Here is a 21,454-nt window from a genome sequence, read left to right on the forward strand (position 1 = left end):
GTGAGCATAGGCGACATTAAAAACAAAAACTGATAGATAAGCGACAATAGTGCTGACGCGGACCAAGTACGTTCTTGGTGACTGGAAGAGAATCGCACAACCAATGTTTCTCGGTCCTGTACAGCACAATGTCGTCGTAGCCGGTCTCACTCAGAATGTCACCTGGCGGGTGCTGACGGCACTGCTTCAAAGCTGCCTCGAGATAACACAGAGACAATAGCGGGCTAAGTCCATTGTCGTGTGGTTTAGCCAACGGTGCTGCTCAGGCGCTGAGAGGTCGATCCCTCCAACTTGACGACCCCAGTTGTCGAAAGCAGTAGATTGTGGATCAGGTGTAAGACGTCGGGTTCAACAATAGAAGCCTTTACGGACAGCAGCCTGTGGTGATCGACAGTATCGAGTGCAACTCATTCTAAAAATGGTCTCATTTGCCAATAGTTGAAGCAGAGTAACTCATCTAGAGCTGGTTTCTCAGAATTATTGTTTATTACCTATTTAATCTTGTACCCTTTTTTCATTCCAAACATCCTTTCTCCAACATCAATTTCGTCTTTGTTCTTGTTCTGCTAGTTGTAAATTGCACAGTGCCAACACTCCTGAATGGCAATGCAGACGAGACAATGGTGTCCTATCTTCAGAGTGTGAACTACACGTGTAATACTGGTTATAGAATGAATGGATCTGCAACAGCAATGTGCAGTGCTGATGGAACTCTACAAATGCCTACTTGCAACAGTAAGTGCAACTGATGTAAACTATAGAGAAAGCTATGTTTGGTTTCTGGTGATCGCATAGTTCGTGACACTCGGAGTAACAACATCCTTTTTGTCGTCAGGAATCAGAACTCAATGGTTGCAAGGAGAAGCTTGTCGTTTGGAGTGACAAGTGATCACCGGTGCTTATCCTAGCCAGAGTCTAAAATACACTTTGTTCTTCAACGTAGGGAGAAGTGGTGGAGTAGAAATTACTGAGAAGCTGTCGCGGAGGGGGGAGGGGCGCAGTGGCGAGCTTTCCTGCACAGGTATGACTTTGGCCGTATTTCAGCATGATGGAAAGGAAAAAGTCGAAAAGTTTATTTCAAGAAAACCCAAGAACAAAGATGGGGGACATGTCCCCAGTGCTAGAAGATGTGCTCTACTATCTGCCGGTGTATAGTTCTTGCTAATTGGAGACGTAGCTCATAGTTTTATCAGCGCTTGTGCACTGGATATTATCAAGATGATCATTTGGGGTGTAAAAGAAGCGTTGGCCCTCGTATCCTAGGAGGCTGGCGTGGCTAAGCGGTACTGCTCCAGGAACTCTTTTAAGGTGAAGAAATGTTGGCTTGATGGAGTTTTGTACGTAGCTTGTTCTTGTACACTGTGGCATGACTCATTTCTGGATCCATAAAATTAATAATGTGATTTTGCCGCCATTTTTGAAGGGAATGCAAGTTTCAAGTTTCCCTTCAGAAACCTTTTCTGAGGCTTTGCACCGGCGATGTAGACCCCAAAGGGAAACTTCCTGCAACTGTTGAACGATATCGGAGAGATACACTTGCACACATACTTTCGTGTCCTCCGACATGCTCATATAGGATACCCAAGCTAGGTATGATACATTGAAGTAGAAATTCATCGGGCAGGGATAGGGCAGCAGCTTTGGTCTGTCATTCACGATGTTTCACAGCAATCACTACCGCATCCTATCGCTTGCCAAAACAACTTATTAACCAGAAAATTAATTCTTAGCTGGGCTGTTCATTGACTATCCACTCTTTCCTATCTCCACCCTAGAGCCTCCCATTATAATGGAACTATCTTCAATTTAGACTATGTCTTTGGGAAATCCTAAAATATTTAAAGAAAGCAAATCACTTCCTTTTTCCAGCGTCCTTCTTTGTTTCTGCGCTGTTAGTTGTTATTTGCACAGTCAATATACTCATAAACGGCATTGCGGACAAGACAATGGTGTCCTATCTTCAGAGTGTGAACTTCACGTGTAATACCGGTTATAGTATGAATGGATCTGCAACAGCAATGTGCAGTGCTGATGGAACTCTACAAATGCCTACTTGCAACAGTAATAGTAAGTGCAAATTCAATGTAGACTATGAAAAAGTTGTTACTGTGCTGTATTACTGTCGATACAGTCAGACCTCGTTTGCCCGGTTCCCTCGCCATCCGGATTAATACCATTGGTAACTGATTTTTCAGCATACATGACATGACTTGCATGCAACATAACCAGCCCCAGGATCCGCATACCGGAGCACGGTTTTGTGTACAAACGGGTTAAAACGCGTACACAAATTCCTGTCATATCCGGCTTACAAGTGACAAGCAGACCCCAGAACGGGAGTTTTACAAAAACCAAAGAAAAGGTTTGGATGACTCAGTGACCCAATGCCCGCCTGCATACAGCACTCAGCTACTTGCTCCTGCCATTTCTCTTGCTAGTTATTTACAGAGTACCGTCATACATACCATCTGTACTGCATGGTACACATGTACATGGACACATAATGTTACAACTTATGATGTGCTACATGCATCATAGTAAAGTATGTGCGTTCGGTTATGTTATTCCCTCGCCTATCCGGGTATTATAGTGTGGAAATGTGTTCGGTCATGCGAGGTCTGACTGCATAGACTTTTCCCGCATTGGCGTTGCCAAGCAAGCTTGGCAAGCTGTTGCATAAGCCACTCCCAAAGAACGCAACCACAAACTATTGTGAACAACGAGAGAGGAGAACTAACATTTTTCCTCGCTTTTCTTTAATCAAGTGGAGTGAGGAAGGGAATAGAGCGATGTTTGAGAGCTCATTGACATTCAGTGAAGAGCCTGTACTTGCAGCTTGTCGACTGCTTGTACACCCGGATCTCCGTCAAGGTGGGGCACTGAGGCCAGGTGAGCGTGTGGCCGAGATTGTGCTCACTAGTTGGCGGGGGCTAGTCGAGCTCCACGAGAGGGTACTGACTCAGTATCAGTAGTTTCAGAACTACCATCCCAACATGGGCATTGCAACGGCTGCAGAATGTTTGTATGTTTGAGTCTGCCTTGTCTCGAGTCTCCACACACTATGTACGAACTCCTACAAAGATGACTCATTTCAAATGAAGAGAAATCTTTGATGCAGGATAATGACAACTGCTTGTGCAGTGCCTTCTGCTAGAGCATTACAGCACCTACTTGCCTTTAGTTTTTTTTTGTTTTTTTTGTCGTCCGGTATGTTCTCTTGCTGTTGTGATTGTTCTCTTCCCTTCTACGCACTTTCATAAAAATAAATAAAATAAACGCACAAGGAAATCGTAGGCGGTGCGGTTGATCTCATGCACATTCAAACTTCATGACGGCCTTGTGCAACTTTCTTGACTCACTTGACTCACTGATCCTTATGCACATATATACAGCATTCCCTCACTAGTGGGACCATTGTTCTTAGGCTAGGGCCTGTTTTGGACTTCCCACTCTAAATAAAGAAAACAAACAAACAAACAACAAAACGAAACTAGTAAGGGCCAGCTGGTGTGGGCGTTTGCCAAGACATGGGCGTGCACATAAGACTTTGCTGCAATCGATTCCATATAAAATCTTTTTCGATGAACGAATCCATGTGTCTGTTCATTAAGGTTCTGGGAGTTGAAAATTATAAAAATCTGACGGAAAAAAGAATGGCAATGGGGTTTTACATGTGTTCTTTGTAACCTGCAGGTTCGGGAGAAGCTGGCTCTGATCCCAAGAGTTCCACTTCAGTTTTGGTGTCCGTTGCTATACTGGGCGGTGGAGGGGCAATTGTCGCCGCTGCTGTTATCGTATATCAACGGCAGCAAAATGCTAAGTTGCGCACTTCATGTAAGTAATGTTTGCTGCAGCAGTTTTCAATTTCCCCATTTTTTGGGCTAAACTCCTGTTGTGTAGTGAAGATCGCAACCTCCAGTATTTTACAAAGAGACTGTCCAGCCCTTTTGTTTCTTCATCTTTTGATTATCTGACTTGAACCTAGTGAGGAGATTTGGCTACTCTATCCTTCCCTCCCTCCCTACCTAACCATCAGCATTGTTGAATTCGTTCTGCTTCACCACATGCTCTCTGTCCCTCTCTCTCTCTCTATCTATCTCTATCTCTCTCTCTGTCTCCCTCTCTCTCTCTCTCCCTCTCTCTCCCTCTCTCTCTCTCTGTGCCTCTCTCTGTTTCTCTCTGTCTCTCTCTCTCTCTCAGTCTCAGTTTCTGTCTCCGTCTCTCTTTATCTCTCTCTCTCTCTCTCTCTCTCTCTCGCTCTGTCTCTTTCCCCTCTCGCTCTCTTTCTCTCTCTCTCTCTCCCTCTCTCTCTTTCTCTTTTTCTCTCTCTCTCTCTCTCTCTCTCTCTCTCTCTCTCTCTCTCTCTCTCTCTCTCTCTCTCTCTCTCTCTCTCTCTCTCTCTCTCTCTCTCTCTCTCTCTCTCTCTCTCTCTCTCTCTCTCTCTCTCTCTCTGTGTCTTTCTCTCTCTCGGTCTCTCTCTCGGTCTCTCTCTCTCTCTCTCTCTATTAATTTTATCCATGATCACATTAGATCACCAACACGGCTCTCCTTTCATTTTATTTTTTCTTCTTTTGTGATTCTTCATTTCAGCATATGACATTGGGCTGGGCAAAGAGCAGCCTGAAGGACAACAAGAAAGTCGTGTTGCTATGCCCCTCAAGGGTACCTACAATCCTGGTCAATCTGGAAGTGAACTAACTGGTCATGTTCCTGAACAGCAAGGTGGAACGTATATGAACCGAGAGCCGGCGAAGAAGGGACAACTAAGCCCTCAGGACCCTCGAAGCCGTACATATCAGAATCTTGCGAACCAATACTCTGAAACATCATTTTACAGTACAGATACTATGTTGCCTGCTAATGATGGAAATGATGTCTGTGAGGAATCAGGGGTTCAGGGTCTAGGCACTGACATTTATGAGGTTGCCGACCAAAACAAAACAACACAAGGTTCCCAACAGAAACTAATTGACACTGGCTTGGCAACACTGGAAGATCTCTACACAACCTACGGCAACGGAGATTCTTGCCCTGGATCGCGCAAGAACAGCATGTGTATGTATGGCAATGCAGATTCTCCAAGGGCATCATGCAGTGACAATGGCCAAGCCTTGAGTTACAAAATGGCACTGAAATCGTCCGGAAACTTGTCATCCCTGAAACCTGACACTGGCTTGGCAACACTGGAAGATCTCTACACAACCTACGGCAACGGAGATCAGGACCCTCGAAGCCGTACATATCATAATCTTGCGAACAAAAACTCTGAAACATCATCTTACAGTACCGATACTATGTTGCCTGCTAATGATGGAAATGATGTCTATGCGGAATCAGGGGTGCAGGGTCTAAGCACTGACATTTATGAGGTTGCCGACCAAAACAAAACAACACAAAGTACCCAGCAGAAACTAGTTGACACTGGCTTGGCAACACTGGAAGATCTCTACACAACCTACGGCAACGGAGATTCTTGCCCTGGATTGCGCAAGAACAGCATGTGTATGCATGGCAATGCAGATTCTCCAAGGGCATCATGCAGTGACAATGGCCAAGCCTTCAGTAACAAAACGGCACTGAAATCGTCCGGGAACTTGTCCCCCCTGAAACCTGACCCTTCGCTTTCAGGCAACAGTATTCTTGCATACGACAATCGGAACAATGAACAAGCAGCGGTGCAGGGTCTATGCACTGACATTTATGAGGTTGCCGACCAAAACAAAACAACACAAGGTTCCCAGCAGAAACTAGTTGACACTGGCTTGGCAACACTGGAAGATCTCTACACAACCTACGGCAACGGCGATTCGTGCCCTGGATCGCGCAAGAACAGCATGTGTATGTATGGCAATGCAGATTCTCCAAGGGCATCAGGCAGTGACAATGGCCAAGCCTTCACTTACAACATGGCACTGAAATCGTCCGGGAACTTGTCACCCCTGAAACCAGACCATTCGATTACAGGCAACAGTATTCTTGCATACGACAATCTGAACAAGGAACTAAAATTGAACTCTGATGTTCTGACAACAGTGTTTGGACAGAGTTCCACTGATCCTGAAGACACTGAGTATATATATGGAAATGCAGAGTCGCGCGAGGCCTCACGGAACAACAGTTTGGTTGGCAACGACAACAGGGAATCAGGCCAGGCCAATGGAAACTCACTCCAGACCTCATTCACGAACAGTATAGACTTCTATGCCGTTGGCATTTCCTCAGGGACTTTCTCTGAGGACTATTGGGCACGTTTTCAGATGGGAGAAAGTAGTGCTGGAAATGGCCTAGATATTCACCACCTATCAACCGATGAAATTCCCAATGTTAGCGGTAACGCTAGTACCTCAGCAGGATTGTCCGAAGAAGCGGCTACCAAAGACATGACCTTTGGAAATGGACCATCACGAAATGGTTCTCGTCATGCCAGTGCTGAACAGTCCTGGACCGAGGTATCAAACAGGGATTCATCTCAGGCTTTAAGCAGCACTTCACAGCAAGATGGTAGCAAGGCGGAGGAAACTCTGACCATGGGACCTTATCAGACTCCATATGTTTCGGCAACAGCAACTAGAAAGAGTTCAATTTTAGGTGATGCAACTGCAAACCTACCTGATCAATATCCCACATCTGACAAGTCTCTGCAGCCATCTAATGCATGCCCAGCTCTCAGTGATGGCCAGGGTCAGGCGTCCACAGGAAACGTACCTGTTCAATGTCAACGCATCTCATCTCATGCAGGCGGGAAAAGTTTGACTTCGGCAGTTTCCCAAGGCGGAACACCACCTCCAGGAAGCCCTGTGTCGAGAACTTCGTCTAGTGCTGCAGGCTTCAGTTCAGCTGTTGGCTTTCAACGTGGCAAAATGCCACTAGCCTCAATATCTAACGAAGTGAAGCAGCTACAGCCATTGCCAGTTGGAATCATCCCGACATCGACTACATCAGTAGATGATGTATATGCGCACTTACCAGAGCCAAATGAGGCTCAAGAGGAATTCATCGAGCCTTACTTCAGTTCTGAGGATGAGGAGCAGGAGGATGAGAATGATGGAGTGTATGGTACCATCAATTAGTAACAGACCATGTATCACAGACCTATGAGGGTTGGGACAGATAGTTCTTCCATTTCTTGTCAAGCGCACTTCCTCTATGCGATTTCACTGTTAGTTAAGACTTTACTGAGGGGAAACATAACATGGTAACTTTCCCCACTTGTCTCTCTTTTGAATCCCCCGATACACACACTCACACACACACACACGCACAAACACACACACACACACACACAAACACACAAACACACAAACACACAAACACACACACACACACGCCACTCTTGACATTTTCCCTCGACACTATTGCCGAAGCTGACCATCAAGATATTCTTTCAGGTGCGCAATGAATATCAATAGTCAATAATAGGTCTGCACCTCTCATCTCCTCTCCCCATTTTCACATTTGTTTTCATAATGTTTTCCCATTACTCGTTGGAAACATTATGTCCTCATTTTTTGCTACTTCATTCTTCAAAGTACATCCCTCCTTTCCTCTTTCCTAATTTTTCAAGTGGATGTTCAATTTATCCAGATTTCAACTCTCTCCCCCATGTTTCATTCTCCTATTTATCCCCTTCTTTTACCCCCTCATTCATTGCCATTCCGGATCACTACACTGCGATATTGTGTGCGCTGCGGTATTGTTCGAAGAATTAAATTAAAAAAAATCAATGTACATGCAGAGGTTGCCAATAGTACCCCCTCTTTTCTTCTCCTCTCTCAACCACTCGTTTATGCCCGTCTTTCATCTCCTCCCTTAATAGTAATGATAATAATTTTATTACGATGACCCAAAGGCAAATCGCCTATCGGGGGTTCACCGCATTGAATGGTTGTGGTATGACAAAGCAAAGAGGCAACCATTGTGTGTGTGTTGGTGTGTGTGTGTGTGTTCGTTCGATGGGGGGGGGGGGGAGGGGGAGTTTCGAACTATGCACAGTGAAGGGATAATTGTATGTACATAACCAAGGATAGGGTATACCGGACAAAGTTGCCATTTTTGGGAACAACGGATTGGGACGTATAACAGTATTGTGGTAATGAGTGCAACATCATAAAAAAAAATAGTTGTAGAGGTTAAGGAAGACAGATTCCCGCAGTATGAAAAGCATATTTTGCAAGTGTTTGCGAGGAGTGTGGCGATACAGAGGAAGAGACGTGAGTGAAGTTATAGCGGGTGGGCGACAGTTCCACAGTATGCATATTTTATAAAGGAAGAGTTTAGAAACATGTCGGCCATGTTAATGTTGATCTTGCTGGGATGTCTTGGGATGCTGTTAAACTAGATTTGTATTCTATTGCATTTATTTTACATCGCAAGTCAAACGGGCAATCATGCCCAATGTTATGATGACGATGGAAAGGGAGAAAAGAACAAGATTAGTTATCCTGGATTATGGGGAGTGAAGAAAACAGTGAGTCTAGGAATCTCTCCTTAGAGCATCTTAACATTGGTCATGAAAGTAGACTTTCAATGGACGTGAGAGTTGAGATGTGCTAGGGCAGGCCAACTAGAGGGGAATGCTAGGTTGTGAGACTCCGAAGTACATCTATTCTGTGTTTGTTTTATGTTTGAATTCTTTTTTTTTATTTTTTTTTATTTTATTCTCACGATGGCCTGTGGCCAATGAGAGAAAAATAATTACAGGCACGGGGATCAGATACAGAGAGATCAAAGTTTAGCTGCTTGCTGAGGCAGTAGCGATGGCAATACTAATTGGGAATTAATCACGTAGGCTGGGCGCAATGGAGCTATAGATGTGCTGAGCAATGTGAGCAAGTACATACGGAAGAGATGACAAGTGGTAGGATGTTTGCTTTGAAATCTCGTCTGGGGTTGATTTGCCGGATGCTGGGTGGGATGCTATTAAAGAGATCAAGAGAAGCATAGATGGGGGAGTCTCTTAGCCGATTTGTACGTGTTGTGGGTAGCTCAAAGGTTCGGGGGAACCTGAGCGTGCGAATGGGTTGTATTCGGGGTAGGTGAATTGCAAGAAGGTGTGGTGGTGCATATCTATGGTGCAGGCTGTGTGCAAGAAGGATATGGGAGAGGGTACGGCGGCTGCTGAGTGATGGCCATTTGAGTCGGTGCAGCAGCACGGAGTGGGTTCTGTGTTCAAAGAGGGGGAGATGCAAACAGAGGCGAGCAGCGCGCCGTTGGATGCGCTCAAGCCGGTCGTTCAGGGTTGCGGGGAGGGGTGAGAGGACAGTGCAAGCATACTCAAGAATAGGGCGGATGTAGGTTAGATAGATGGAGGAGAGAGCAGAAGTGTTTAAGGAATTGCGTAGTCGCAGGAGAAGGAACATCTTCCTGGTCGCTTTAGTGATGATGTAGTCAACATGCGAGTTCCAGCATAGATTCTGCTGTATGAGGAGGCCAAGGTGGCGATGCCTTGAGGCCACAGTGAGGTTGGTATCGTTAAGTGTGATTGATGGTGGTCTGGGAGGTGGCCGGTTGGTGTGGTGAAAGTGGATGACAGTGGTCTTACTTTCGTTGACCAGGAGATGCCAATCCTTCAGCCACTGTGCCGCGGTTGTCACAGCTGACTGGAGGTGCTCTTCTGCGGCTAGAAAATTCTCGTGAGCGGCAATGATGGCAGTGTCGTCGGCAAACTGGCTGCACTCAGTGTTGGCATTTATGCAGGCGGTTGGCAGATCAACTGTGTACGCCGTGAACAAAAGCGGCCCCAAGACAGAGCCTTGGGGGACCCCCGCTGGAATGTTTAGCCATGTTGATTTGCTGCTCTCCACTTGCACACGTTGTCGTCTATTGGTGAGATAGGAGGCAAGCCACTGGAGGCATTTGCCATCGAGTTCGAGGTGGGCCAATTTTGCAAGCAGTCCTTGGTGCCACACCCGGTCAAACGCCTTAGAGAGGTCGAAGAAGCAAGCAATTACTGTTTGCCCGGCGTCTCTTTTCTCGGTGATCTGATGGATTAACCGAGATAGCTGCTGTGTGGTGCCATCGTTTGGCTCAAACCAGCACAGCCAAATACCTTGGTATTTGTCTGGACGAGCGCTTGAGCTGGGCAGGTCAAGTGGCTGCTGTAGAGAAGAAGGTGTCCTACAAACTCCGAGTCTTGCACCACATCTAAGCAGACATCACCCGTGCGCAGTCCCTCCTTTACTACACAGCTCTTATCCTACCTGACCTACTCTACGCCTCGAACGCCTACTTTGCCTGCCTCTCAGCAAGCCTCAAACAGACCCTCATCAGACTGGATAAGCACTGCATCCGCTGTATCACAACCCAGCCCTCGCGTGCCCACAATATGCAGCTGTATGCCCAACCCGGCATTTGTCCGGCTGTCGAGCGGGCGGATTGCAAGTTGCCGCTTCTCGTACACCGCATTCTTCATGGCAATGTCAGTTTGCTGCTCAAATCACGCCTGGAATACAGTTCACTGTCCCGTACCACCAGAGGTCAGGATGCCTGCAATCTTCCCCTTTCCAACATTCGCAGTACTTCGGGATCTCACAGACCAGTTTTTGTTGCTGCTAAGTTGTGGAATCTTTTGCCCTTGTCCTTAAAGTCATGCCCTACCAGATGCCGATTCACATCTCAACTCTCACGTCCATTGAAAGTCAAACTTTCAGTAAACGCTTGAATCGGCATCTGGTAGGGCATGACTTTAAGGACAAGGGCAAAAGATTCCACAACTTAGCAGCAACAAAAACTGGTCTGTGAGATCCCGAAGTACTGCGAATGTTGGAAAGTACGAGAAGCGGCAACTTGCAATCCGCTTGGCTGTGCTGGTTTGAGCCAGAGGAGTGCCACGACATGTAACTTCAAGCTGTAGTCTGTTCCGCCTTCCGGCGGAGATTGTAATAGTTTTCCCTTGACACTTCTTGCTTGTCTTATGGTAACACGTTGTGTTCCTACTATTCTCACTCCTGCGGTTCTCGCCTTTCTTTTGCTTTATAACCTCTGGTTTGAACATCATTCGATGAATTCTCCAATCAATCAAGTCTATACTGTTACACTGGTAGCTTGAGGATGGTTGAGATCATCGTTTGCCCTTTGACGTGCCTTGTGCTCCTGGCCGCTACTGCTCTGCTATACGCCGCTTTCCGTGAGATCCACGGCGCTCGGGACAACGTGGCTGCTACAGTTGGACGACATCAATTTCCTGCTACATCAAGCTCAAGTCCTACGGATCTAGCCCCGTGTCGATCGCGTTCTCTCTCCCAGACAAGCCCGAGCGTCAAACGCGTTACCAGAGAACCGAATGTTTTCCATGGCAACCCTTCCGAGTTCAAAGAGTGGGTATTTACGGTCGAGTTATTATTATTATTCTTTATTTCCACGAGTTAGCCTTGAAGTGCTCACCTCAAGGTGACCCGGAGAGCCAAGTTAACTTTGCGGCTAGCCACCTCGCTGGGAATGCGCGTCTTTGGCTAATTTCTTCCGTGGAAGCAGGTGAGCAATTTTCGGATTGGCATTCTTTGAAAAGCGCCCTAGCGCGAGTGTATGGCCCTCACTATGACGGGGAAAGAGTGCGGTTGGATATGTTCTCTATCCAACAACGTGGGTCAATTGAATCGTACGTAACGGAGTTTTCTCGGCTAAGTTTACAGGTGCCGGAACTTGACGAACTCTCCAGAGCCTTGCTATTTGTCAACGGCCTGCACGGTAACATGCGGACCTTGGAAGTGAAGGAACACCCCACTACACTGTCAGCCGCCGTTCAGGCAGCGCTAGCAGTCGCCTCAGACAGCCGATTTCAGCGCAGACCACCACTGGCGACCGCGCCGAGATTCGCACCACCATCAGGTAGCAGAAAGCTAACAAAACTAAGCCCCGAGGAACGTGAGACATTACGAGCCCAGGGGGGCTGCTTCGCATGTCGTCGACCAGGCCATATGGCCCAGAATTGCCCGCAGCATCGAGATCACCCAAACGGTGGACGTCAGTAAGGCCGATGCGATTACTGACGCATCAAGAAAAGGCATCACCTGCGTGTAGTGTGTGCTCCGTCTCTACCCGTAACCGATTCAGTAGCCTCGCTGTGGAGGATGTTGACGATGATGCTGAATGCTTCGAAGCCAATTTCAAGCGAGATGTTACACCAACTATTGAGGCCCAGGTTACCAGCGTCAATGTGGAAACGGAACATGAGCTCCTGCGTGTAGAAGGCAAAATCAACGGTCGTCGCGTGCTTATGTTAATAGATTCGGGCTCGACGCATGATTTCATTGCCGAACAGTTTGCCAGGAGAGTTAACCTGCCAACCGAAATTGGCTCGGAAAACCTGAATGTCACGCTGGCTGATAGAGCATCAAGCTCGTTTCCCATGGAGACGACCCATGAATTGAAGGTTATCATAGGCGACTTCAGCGATAACCAAACCTTCACGGTGTTCCCCCTTCATCGCTATGACGCTATATTGGGGAAACCTTGGTTAACGCGTAACAATCCAGACATAAACTTCCGGACGAATGAAGTCAGGTTGAACTCGAATGGTTTGCCTTGTGCGTCGCCCAGTCAAAGCGAACCGACCGCTCCTGTGGAGGCGATGTTCATATCTGGTCGTCAGGCTAGGCATGCTCTTAGGAGTGGAGACGAAGGTGTTCTGGCGTGTGTCAGCGTAAAAGACGGCATTGGCAAGGAACCTCCCGACAAATCCACTCAGAACGAGCACCCAGATCTCAAGGCCATGTTCCGTGACTATCACGATCTTTTCCCGGATGATCTGCCAGCTAGACTCCCACCAAAGAGGTCTGTAGACCACGAAATCCGCCTGGAGGAAGGCTCATCACCCCCATCGCGACCTGCCTATCGCCTGCCCAGGCCAGAAATGGAGGAATTGAAGAAACAGCTCACAGAACTCTTGAAAAAGGGTTTCGTAGAACCAAGTAAGTCCCCCTTTGGTGCACCGGTGTTTTCTGTCAAGAAAGCTGATGGTTCGTTACGCATGGTCTGTGATTGGAGGGAGCTAAACAAGATAACTGTTAAGAACAAGGCGTGCTTGCCCAATGTGGATGAATTATTCGATACCGTACAGGGCCCTAGGTACTTCACGACACTAGACCTCCGATCAGGGTATAATCAGATTCGCATTCAAGCTGAGGACGTGTCCAAAACCGCGATTAACACTCCCTTTGGACATTACCAATTTAGGGTCATGGGATTTGGTCTCACCAATGCACCGGCAACATTTCAATCCATGATGAATACGATTCTTCAACCATATCTGAGGGAGTTCGTAGTCGTGTTCCTAGATGACATACTCATCTTCAGCAAAACATGGTCGGAGCATATGCAGCATGTCCGGTCGGTATTGAGCGTGCTCCGGGACAACCAGTTATTTTGCAAACGGTCAAAATGTGAATTTGGCGTGGAGAGTGTGCGGTTCCTGGGACATTGCATCAATGGACTGCACATCGCCCCTGACCCAGACAAGATGGCCGCAGTAAAGGTCTGGCCCTCTCCGACTTCCGTCACAGAGGTGAGGCAATTTCTTGGATTTCGTCAGTCGAAATAGCACGTCATAGTACATTTGAGATCAGCGGGAAGAAGATGACAACGTCCACTAATTTCGTATCTGTGCACACGAATCTGCTGTGTGTGTGACTCTGTGTGTCAGCTATGATATCATCTTCTGTGGTTCCATGCCTAGCATGTACGTCTGAACTATCCTGCATAGTTTGAATGACGTAGGTTGAGCGATCGCTCCGCGAAACATACTTTTTGAAAATCTCTTCATAGTATATCTTCCACCATTGAAATTTCGAATTTCTTCCAAAAAAGTGCTGAGAGGGGTGGCTTGCAACCTCGATATGGCTTGTTCCAGGCATGCTTTGGAGCCATCTTCTGTTGAAGTAGTGGCGGGGATCTGCCCTGCAACTGCTACAACAAAAAATGATTCGATCTGAGAAAGGGTGAGACCGCGAATCTCGGTTGAATATTGAGTATTTCAAGCCTTTTCACGACGAAGATGGAGTTCTTTTTGGAGATGGACGTCGCGGCAAAGGACATGGTGTCCGACTTCTGGCGTCTGGTGAAGCCAGGGATCATTTGTCCAGTCAGGTCGGCAGCTTAACCGTCGGTAAGCTTGTGTTTGGATCCTGTTCTGCTCGATGTGGTAGATCACAAACAATTTGATATCGCACAAATTGATCTCAGCATCGTGCGTACGGTATTTTATATTCAGAAAATCCCAAAGTGTCTCTGTGTGGCCGTCCTATGCCACGAGAAACTCCAATCAGGCTCCTATGTCCTCTGCCTTCATGATTGAATGTCCACTTCGTTTGAACAACGAACACAACAATCGAGGACGGCTTTGCAATGAAAAATACAGCTATACTGGAGCTGAAAAAAAGAAGAAAAAAACGTGCTCAGGATGAGACTCGAGTACACGCATACTCTCCCAGCAGGTGAAACGCAAATTTTTGTGAAAAATGCGTGTCGCCGACTGACCAGTAATTTCGCCTGACGACGAATTATTTTAGGCGATTCATAGATCAATACTCATCGCTCTCTAAGAACTTAGAGGAGATAACGGGAAAACATGCACGATTCGAGTGGAACAGCTCTCGGCAACATGCCTTTGAATCGCTAAAGCATGCCTTGTTGAATGCGCCCCTATTGCGGCTGGCTGATGTGAACCGACCATTCAGAGTGGTAACAGATGCAAGCGATTTCGCCTTGAGATGTGTTCTTCTCCAAGAACTAGAGGAAGATGCCGGGCATCCAGTGGCTTGTGCTAGCCGAAAATTGTCTGCTGCTGAACAGAATTATACAGCTACAGAAAGAGAAACTTTGGCCGTAGTGTTTGCGCTAAAGACCTGGCGCATCTACCTCTTTCAACACTTTGAGGTCATTACAGACAACATGGCGGTAGTTTATCTGAAAACAAAACCAAGCATTACAAAGAGAGAGGCGCGATGGGTTGAATTCCTAGTTGACTATGACCACACAGTCCGTCACAGACCCGGCAGAGAGAACCCTGCAGATCCCCTTTCGCGTCGCCCAGATCTCCATGAGAGTAACCTCGTGGAGAATGCAGTACCACATTTGAATGCTATTGAGTATGCTTTAGTAATGAATGATGCCGTGTCCAATACAATATCAGATGCCTACCAGAGAGACAAAGAGCTAACTCCCATCATAGAAAGATTGAAGCATTCTCTCCGAGATAATTTGCATGATCGCTATTATTGGGACGAATCCACTGATCGCTTGTACCTCAAGGCATCCCCCAATAACCGGTTGTGCATACCACAGTGCGGTGTCCGGTTAAAGCTCATTCAAGAACACCATGAGTGTGCAACGGCTGGCCACCCGGGTCGTGATCGAACGTACTTCCGCCTAGCACGTTTTTTGCTACTGGCCCCGAATGGGTCTCGATATCAAGAGATTTGTCAAAACCTGTGATCTCTGCCAGCGAACGAAGGGAGGTCAGGCACGAACAGGGCTTCTCCAGTCACTTCCAATACCTAATAGTCCTTGGCAGGATATCTCAATGGATTTTATTGTTGGATTGCCCCTTACTTCTCGTGGCTTCGACGCAATTTACACCTTTGTGGACCGACTTACGAAGTGCGTACATCTTGTTCCAACAAACTCGAAGATTGATGCTAAGGGCAGCGCTCAACTGTACATTCAAAGCGTGTTTCGTCTGCACGGGCTGAGCTCGACCATTGTTTCCGATCGCGATCCACGATTCACTGCAGCTTTTTTCAAAGAAGTATTCTCTCAGCTAGGAACTAAATTGGCATTCAGCACTGCTAACCACCCTCAAACGGATGGTTTGACAGAGAGAGTTAACCGGCAAGTGGGAGATGTTCTAAGAGCATTTGTGAACTTGAGACAGGACAATTGGGATTCGCTTCTACCACTCTGCGAGTTTGCAATTAATAGTTCACAACAGTCATCTGTAGCTAATACACCGTTCTATCTGAACTATGGGTTTGACCCTAAGTCCCCGCCCGAATTCATTCTTACGGGAGGGGAAAGGAATGATTCGGTCGATTGGCTTCATGAGCAGGAAGCCGCACTAAGGATAGCTCGAGATGCAATGCTCGACGCCCAGGCAAGGCAAGCTCTATACGCAGACCAGACGAGAACGCCCAGTGATTTGAAGGTTGGTGATAGCGTTCTTGTCTACAGAGACTTTCTACTGACCCCCGAAGCTCGTGGCCAGCCCTCTCGGAAGTTGCAACCCAAGTGGTTTGGTCCGTATCGTATCCAGGATAAGATTGGAGCGAATGCTTTTCGCTTGGAACTACCCCGTGAACTTCGCTGCCATCCCGTGTTTAATGTCACTGCTCTTAAACGCTACGATGAGAACACGATTCTTGGAAGACACCAACCCCCGCCTCCGCCCTTCACAGATCTAGATGGACACACACGCTATGTTGTCGAAGCCGTTTTGAATCACCGACTCCGCAGTGTTGAGCAACAATTCCTGGTGCATTGGAAGGGTTACCCCAGCAGCGAAGCTACGTGGGAGCCCGCTGGCAACCTATGTGATGAGTCTGGTCGGCATATTAAACCGCTGCAGAACTATCTAGCCTCACAACGACAGCAGCCTTGATCTACCTGGGCTGAGCCATATGCATCTCTTACTGAGATAGTTAATAATATGTTATAGACTGATATGGTTTTGCGTCATCTCCTTGTGAGAGTGATGGAGTTGAGTTGGATTACACTTCAATGTGGTTATGCATGTGCATGAGTGATTATTTAATATTCCCTTTTCCACAATTGCATCTCCTAACTGGATTGTGTTATCTAATAGAACCTTGGGCTTCCTATGGGGCCGGGAGAGTGTAATAGTTTTACCTTGACACTTCTTGCTTGTCTTATGGTAACACCTTGTGTTCCTACTATTCTTACTCCTGCGGTTCTCGCCTTTCCTTTGCTTTTTAACCTCTGGTTTGAACATCATTCGATGAATTCTCCAATCAATCAAGTCTATACTGTTACAGAGATGCCCAGAACCTGGATTTTCTGCGCGTGGAGGATTAACCCCTTGTCCGCCAGAAATTTTGCAACTCCAGACACTGCAGTGCAGAGGACACGGTTGATGGTAGCTACATCAGAACTGCTGGTGTAGATCATGATATCGTCTGCAAACATCAGAACCAGCGCTGGTGATCCGGACTGCACTATGCTCCGTGTGTAAAGGGAGAACAGTACAGGCCCCAATACACTGCCCTGTGGAACACCGCCCGTGCAGCTAGTCGTATCAGAGACTTCCCCGTAGGCTAAGGCCACTCTCTAGTGTCTGCCACTGAGGTAGTCCAAGAACCAATCGAGGGCAACTAAGCCGATACCAATATCGTGGAGCTCCTTCACCATCGCTTCGTGGTTAACCTTGTCAAAGGCCTTCCCCATGTCCACTAAGACAAGGCCACAGGGCTGGCTGTGATCTGTGGCAGTGAGAAGGCTATCGACCGCGACGGTGATGGCGTCCTCCGTCGAGTGGTGAGGACGGAATGCGAACTGGTTGTCGGGAAGTAGATGTTCCGCGTGGACAAACTGGCAGAGCCGCTTGAGGACAATCTTCTCCATGATCTTTGACACTACTGGGAGCAGCGAGATCGGCCTATAGTTCTTTGGGATAGATGGGTCACCGGATTTGAAACCAGGACGTACATTTGCTAGCTTAAGAGAGCTGGGTACAGTACTCGCCCCTCAGCCATTGAGGCATTGATTAGGATGGTTAGAGAAGGAGCTAGAGCACGGGTGCAGTGTGCTGCACAAGACTCCGTCACTGCCGGTTGCTTTCCAGTCGTCAATAGTCTGCAGAAGTTTAAACACCTCTTCACAGGTGGCGAGTGAGTGACCTTTCCAGATGTGGACCAGCGGGTGGCACAAGGCGAGCTGGCCGAGTGGGATCTGTCACGACATATCCGAATTGCTGACTCAAGCTGCCAATAGGTGGAAACGGCGGTGTGTCATTCTTCTTCCGTCCATTAAGGTCATTAATCACTTGCCAAGTCTTTCGCGGATTCGACCTGCAGGAGTTCAGCAGTTGATGGTAACGGTTGGCCTTCAGCTCTCTCTCTCTCTCTCTCTCTCTCTCTCTCTCTCTCTCTCTCTCTCTCTCTCTCTCTCTCTCTCTCTCGTTTCTTTGCGCTCGAACGGGCTAGTGAAATCTCCTGCTATGATGTAATGGACTGATTCGCCACCGGCGATGGGCTCGATCCCGAGAGCGAATACCTGAGAAATATGCGGGAGTCTTCCATGGTGTCGGTACTTGGTTGGTTGGTTTTTTTATTTCACTTCGCACATTCAAACGGGACTACGACCCAATAAAATGACGGCGAAGGCTTAGCCTAGAAGTGGCTATGGAAGAACATAGTAAAAGCTATGGAAGCACATAGTAAGACAATAGGATACTAATAACTGCGAGTAAACGGGGGGAGAGAGAGAATACGATGTATCTGTGATACTACGTGAGGATTACTGAACTGCACGGGGACGGAGAGCAGAGCGATCAGCAGCAACTCGAACTACTCCCTACAGGCGTATGGTACACATGCATGCTTAAACTCAGGTAGCCGGGTAATTGTGCGGACCTCACCAGGGAGAGCGTTCCACAGCAGAGCACCAGCAACAGAAAATCTCCGCTGACCGCGGCGGCTACGGTTTTCCTGGCTTAGTAGGCCATTTGACTGCTGATGGCGGGTAGGGATGCCTTGTGCCGGGGTCAGAAGCTGGGCGAGCACAGGGCTGGTGCGGGCGTGGATGCACCGCCAGATGGTGATCAATATTTTCTGCCTGTAGAGCTCGCTGACACGGTACAGGGAGTGAGCAGTGAGCAGCGGCTGCATGGCTGTTCGGGGCGGGTTGCCATCGATACAGCGGATGGCTCTGTTTTGCGCGGTTTGCAGTCGTTTCAGTGGACCCTCTCGCATTGCGGCTGAAAAGCAGCAGGAGCCATAAAGCAGGTCGGGCATTATGACCGCCTTCACATACACCTGACGAGAGCGTCTTGATAGGCTTCGGCGTGCCTGCCACGAGGCGCCAATTTTCTTGGCAACCTTGGTGACCACATAGTTACCATGGGTGTCCCAATCTAGGCGATTGTCAAGGTGAACGCCGAGGTAGCGCGCAGAAGACGCTGAGGGGAGGAGACAGTCGCCGCTTTTGACTGTTACTTCCTGTACATGCTGCTGGAGAGAGATAGTCAGAACCTGGCTCTTGGTGGCGTTCAAGATGAGGCCTCGGAACTTCAGCCAACCGGCCAGAGCAGTTGCCGCTGTGATGAGGGTTCTGGACGCTTCCGCCGCTGAGGCCTGGGAGTCGTACAGGGCTATGTCATCTGCAAATTGTACACTTGGCACAGGCGAGGAAACCAAAGGGACATCTCGTGTGTATATACTGAAGAGGACAAGGCCGAGAACAGAGCTTTGGGGCACTCCGCAGGTGCAAGCTAGAGCAGGGCTGGTTGAAGGCGAGATGAGGATCTGCTGCTTGCGGCCGGACAAGTAGTCGACGAACCAACTAAGGACTTTTCCAGAAATTCCAACCGCAAGGAGGTCTTGAATTAACTTGTCGTGGTGCACTTTATCAAAAGCCTTCGACATGTCTAGTAGGCACAGCCCTGTCGTCTTGCCACTGTCTCTCGCCTTCTGCAGATTATCAGTCAGCAGACAGAGGGCGTCTTCCGGGGAACATTTCTTGCGGAAGGCAAATTGTGTTTCGGGTAATGCCTTGGTCAAGTCCAAATGACGAACTAACTGGTGTTGCACTACCCTCTCTAGCAACTTGGACACTATCGGGAGAAGGGATACAGGTCTATAGTTGGTGGGGACTGATGGGTCACTGGCCTTGTACAGTGGCACGACAGACGCCAATTTCAATGCGGATGGAATGGTTCCTGTCCTTAGCGAGGTGCAGAACAGCACAGCAAGAGAATATGCAAGCAAGTCAGCACACTGCTGTAGCAGAGAGCCCGGTATGCCGTCACTACCTGTTGCTTTCCGCGCATCCAACTTCTCAAGGAGACGTCGGACGTCAGCAAGAGTCACAGGATCAAGTTCGGTCAAGGAGACGGGTCCAGCGGGACCGTGCGGGGTATAGAGTTGTTCAGGACGGTTGGGATCGGTGACAATGGAGTGGAACGTGTCGGCCACCTCACTGATGCTACAACTAGGATCTTGGCGGCGACGTGAACGCCCAGTGACTGCATTTAGCACCAAAATAATAAAATGATGCGAGTTATGTCACCTCTATACAGAGGGGGGGGGGGAGAGAAGGAGCAACTGTGCACATCACGGAGAAGAAGAGCACGCCGTTGTGTTCTACGAAGTGAGGGTACATGCCAAATAATTATGGTGTTATTTGTCTTCGATGGCATCGCAGAGAAGACGGCGGCAGTTCTGATGTCTTCTGTGTTCTCTGATGGTCTTGTGGCTGATTGATGCTGGCTTCCGCACACAATTCGAAATGAATTTTTATTTTTTGGCGCTATACTCTGCGTAACGCCATTCACAGAGCACAATGCGCGCTATCTTCTGCTGCTTCTCCTCCGTGATGTGCTAGTTGCGCCTTTTCTCTCTCTCTCTCTCTCTCTGCCCCCCCCCTTCTGCATACTAGGTGACATAATTCGCATCTTTCTTGGCGCCACACTCTGCGTATATACTGCTCTTGTGTTGCTTCCACGGTATTCATTGTTATTACCTGACGATGACCAAGTGCCGAAACGTTGTAAAAATAACGGAACTGGTTCGGATGTGATGTGCAGCACTGTGGGAATGGGTGTGTCCACCCGAATTCTTTTAACTCGGTGAAGGTGTTAATAAAGGCTGAAGTGAATGACGGTGTATGATGTCTGGGTGGTGGATAAACAGCAGCAATATCTAAGGTGATGCGTGGTAGTGCTATCTTGATCGTGGTTGTTTCCAATGTAATCTGGTCTGTATGTGTGACTGAGGTGGGGTTAAGATTGGTGCGGACAATGGTCGCTGTTCCTCCTCCGCCTAGGGTAGCCCACGGAGTGTCGCAGTTCTCTCGATCGACGCGAAATAGACCATACACTTGAAAGCTCAGACAATTGTCAGGAATGCTTCCTTTCAGGCATGTCTCCGTGACACAAAGCACGTCAATATCATGATCGTGGAGTAGGGTTAACCGGTCAGGATTTCGTCTTGCTTGCTTATGAAGCTACGTTTATTGACATTGCCGACTTTGAGCTTATTACCACTTACACACGTTGAGCGGGGTTGGGCACGATAGGTGCGAGGTATGAATACTGGTGCATGGGGATTGAGTGGGACCACGGTCGTGGCTGCTGTTGAGCGGGGTTGGGCACGATAGGTGCGAGGTATGATACTGGTGCATGGGGATTGAGTGGGGAAACGGTCGATTAGTTGGTAGCTGTGGGCCTATTTGCCGGAAAAACTCAAATTTCCGGCATAGTACCACGGTGTGCGAGCCACCCAGGAGC

At 48.1% G+C, this 21,454-nt stretch overlaps 2 protein-coding genes across 2 annotated transcripts in view; both read left to right on the forward strand.

The window, feature by feature from the left end:
- LOC135824312 (CUB and sushi domain-containing protein 3-like) overlaps positions 1-749 on the forward strand; it is a 38,257-nt gene extending 37,508 nt beyond the window's left edge. Inside the window, exon 12 of the mRNA XM_065337046.1 lies at positions 571-749. Within this exon, the coding sequence (XP_065193118.1) occupies positions 571-749 (179 nt within the window). The remainder of the gene's footprint in view (positions 1-570) is intronic.
- A 1,153-nt stretch (positions 750-1,902) lies between these two features.
- LOC135825150 (uncharacterized) lies at positions 1,903-7,877 on the forward strand. Its single transcript, XM_065337880.1, has 3 exons — positions 1,903-2,067; positions 3,694-3,834; positions 4,591-7,877. Exons 1-3 carry the CDS (start codon positions 1,947-1,949, stop codon positions 7,068-7,070), a joined length of 2,742 nt encoding a protein of 913 aa, XP_065193952.1. The 5' UTR covers positions 1,903-1,946; the 3' UTR covers positions 7,071-7,877.
- Positions 7,878-21,454: the final 13,577 nt, after the last annotated feature.

This window comes from Sycon ciliatum, chromosome 9 (assembly GCF_964019385.1).
Source record: "Sycon ciliatum chromosome 9, ocSycCili1.1, whole genome shotgun sequence".
NCBI classification, from domain to species: Eukaryota; Metazoa; Porifera; class Calcarea; order Leucosolenida; family Sycettidae; genus Sycon; species Sycon ciliatum.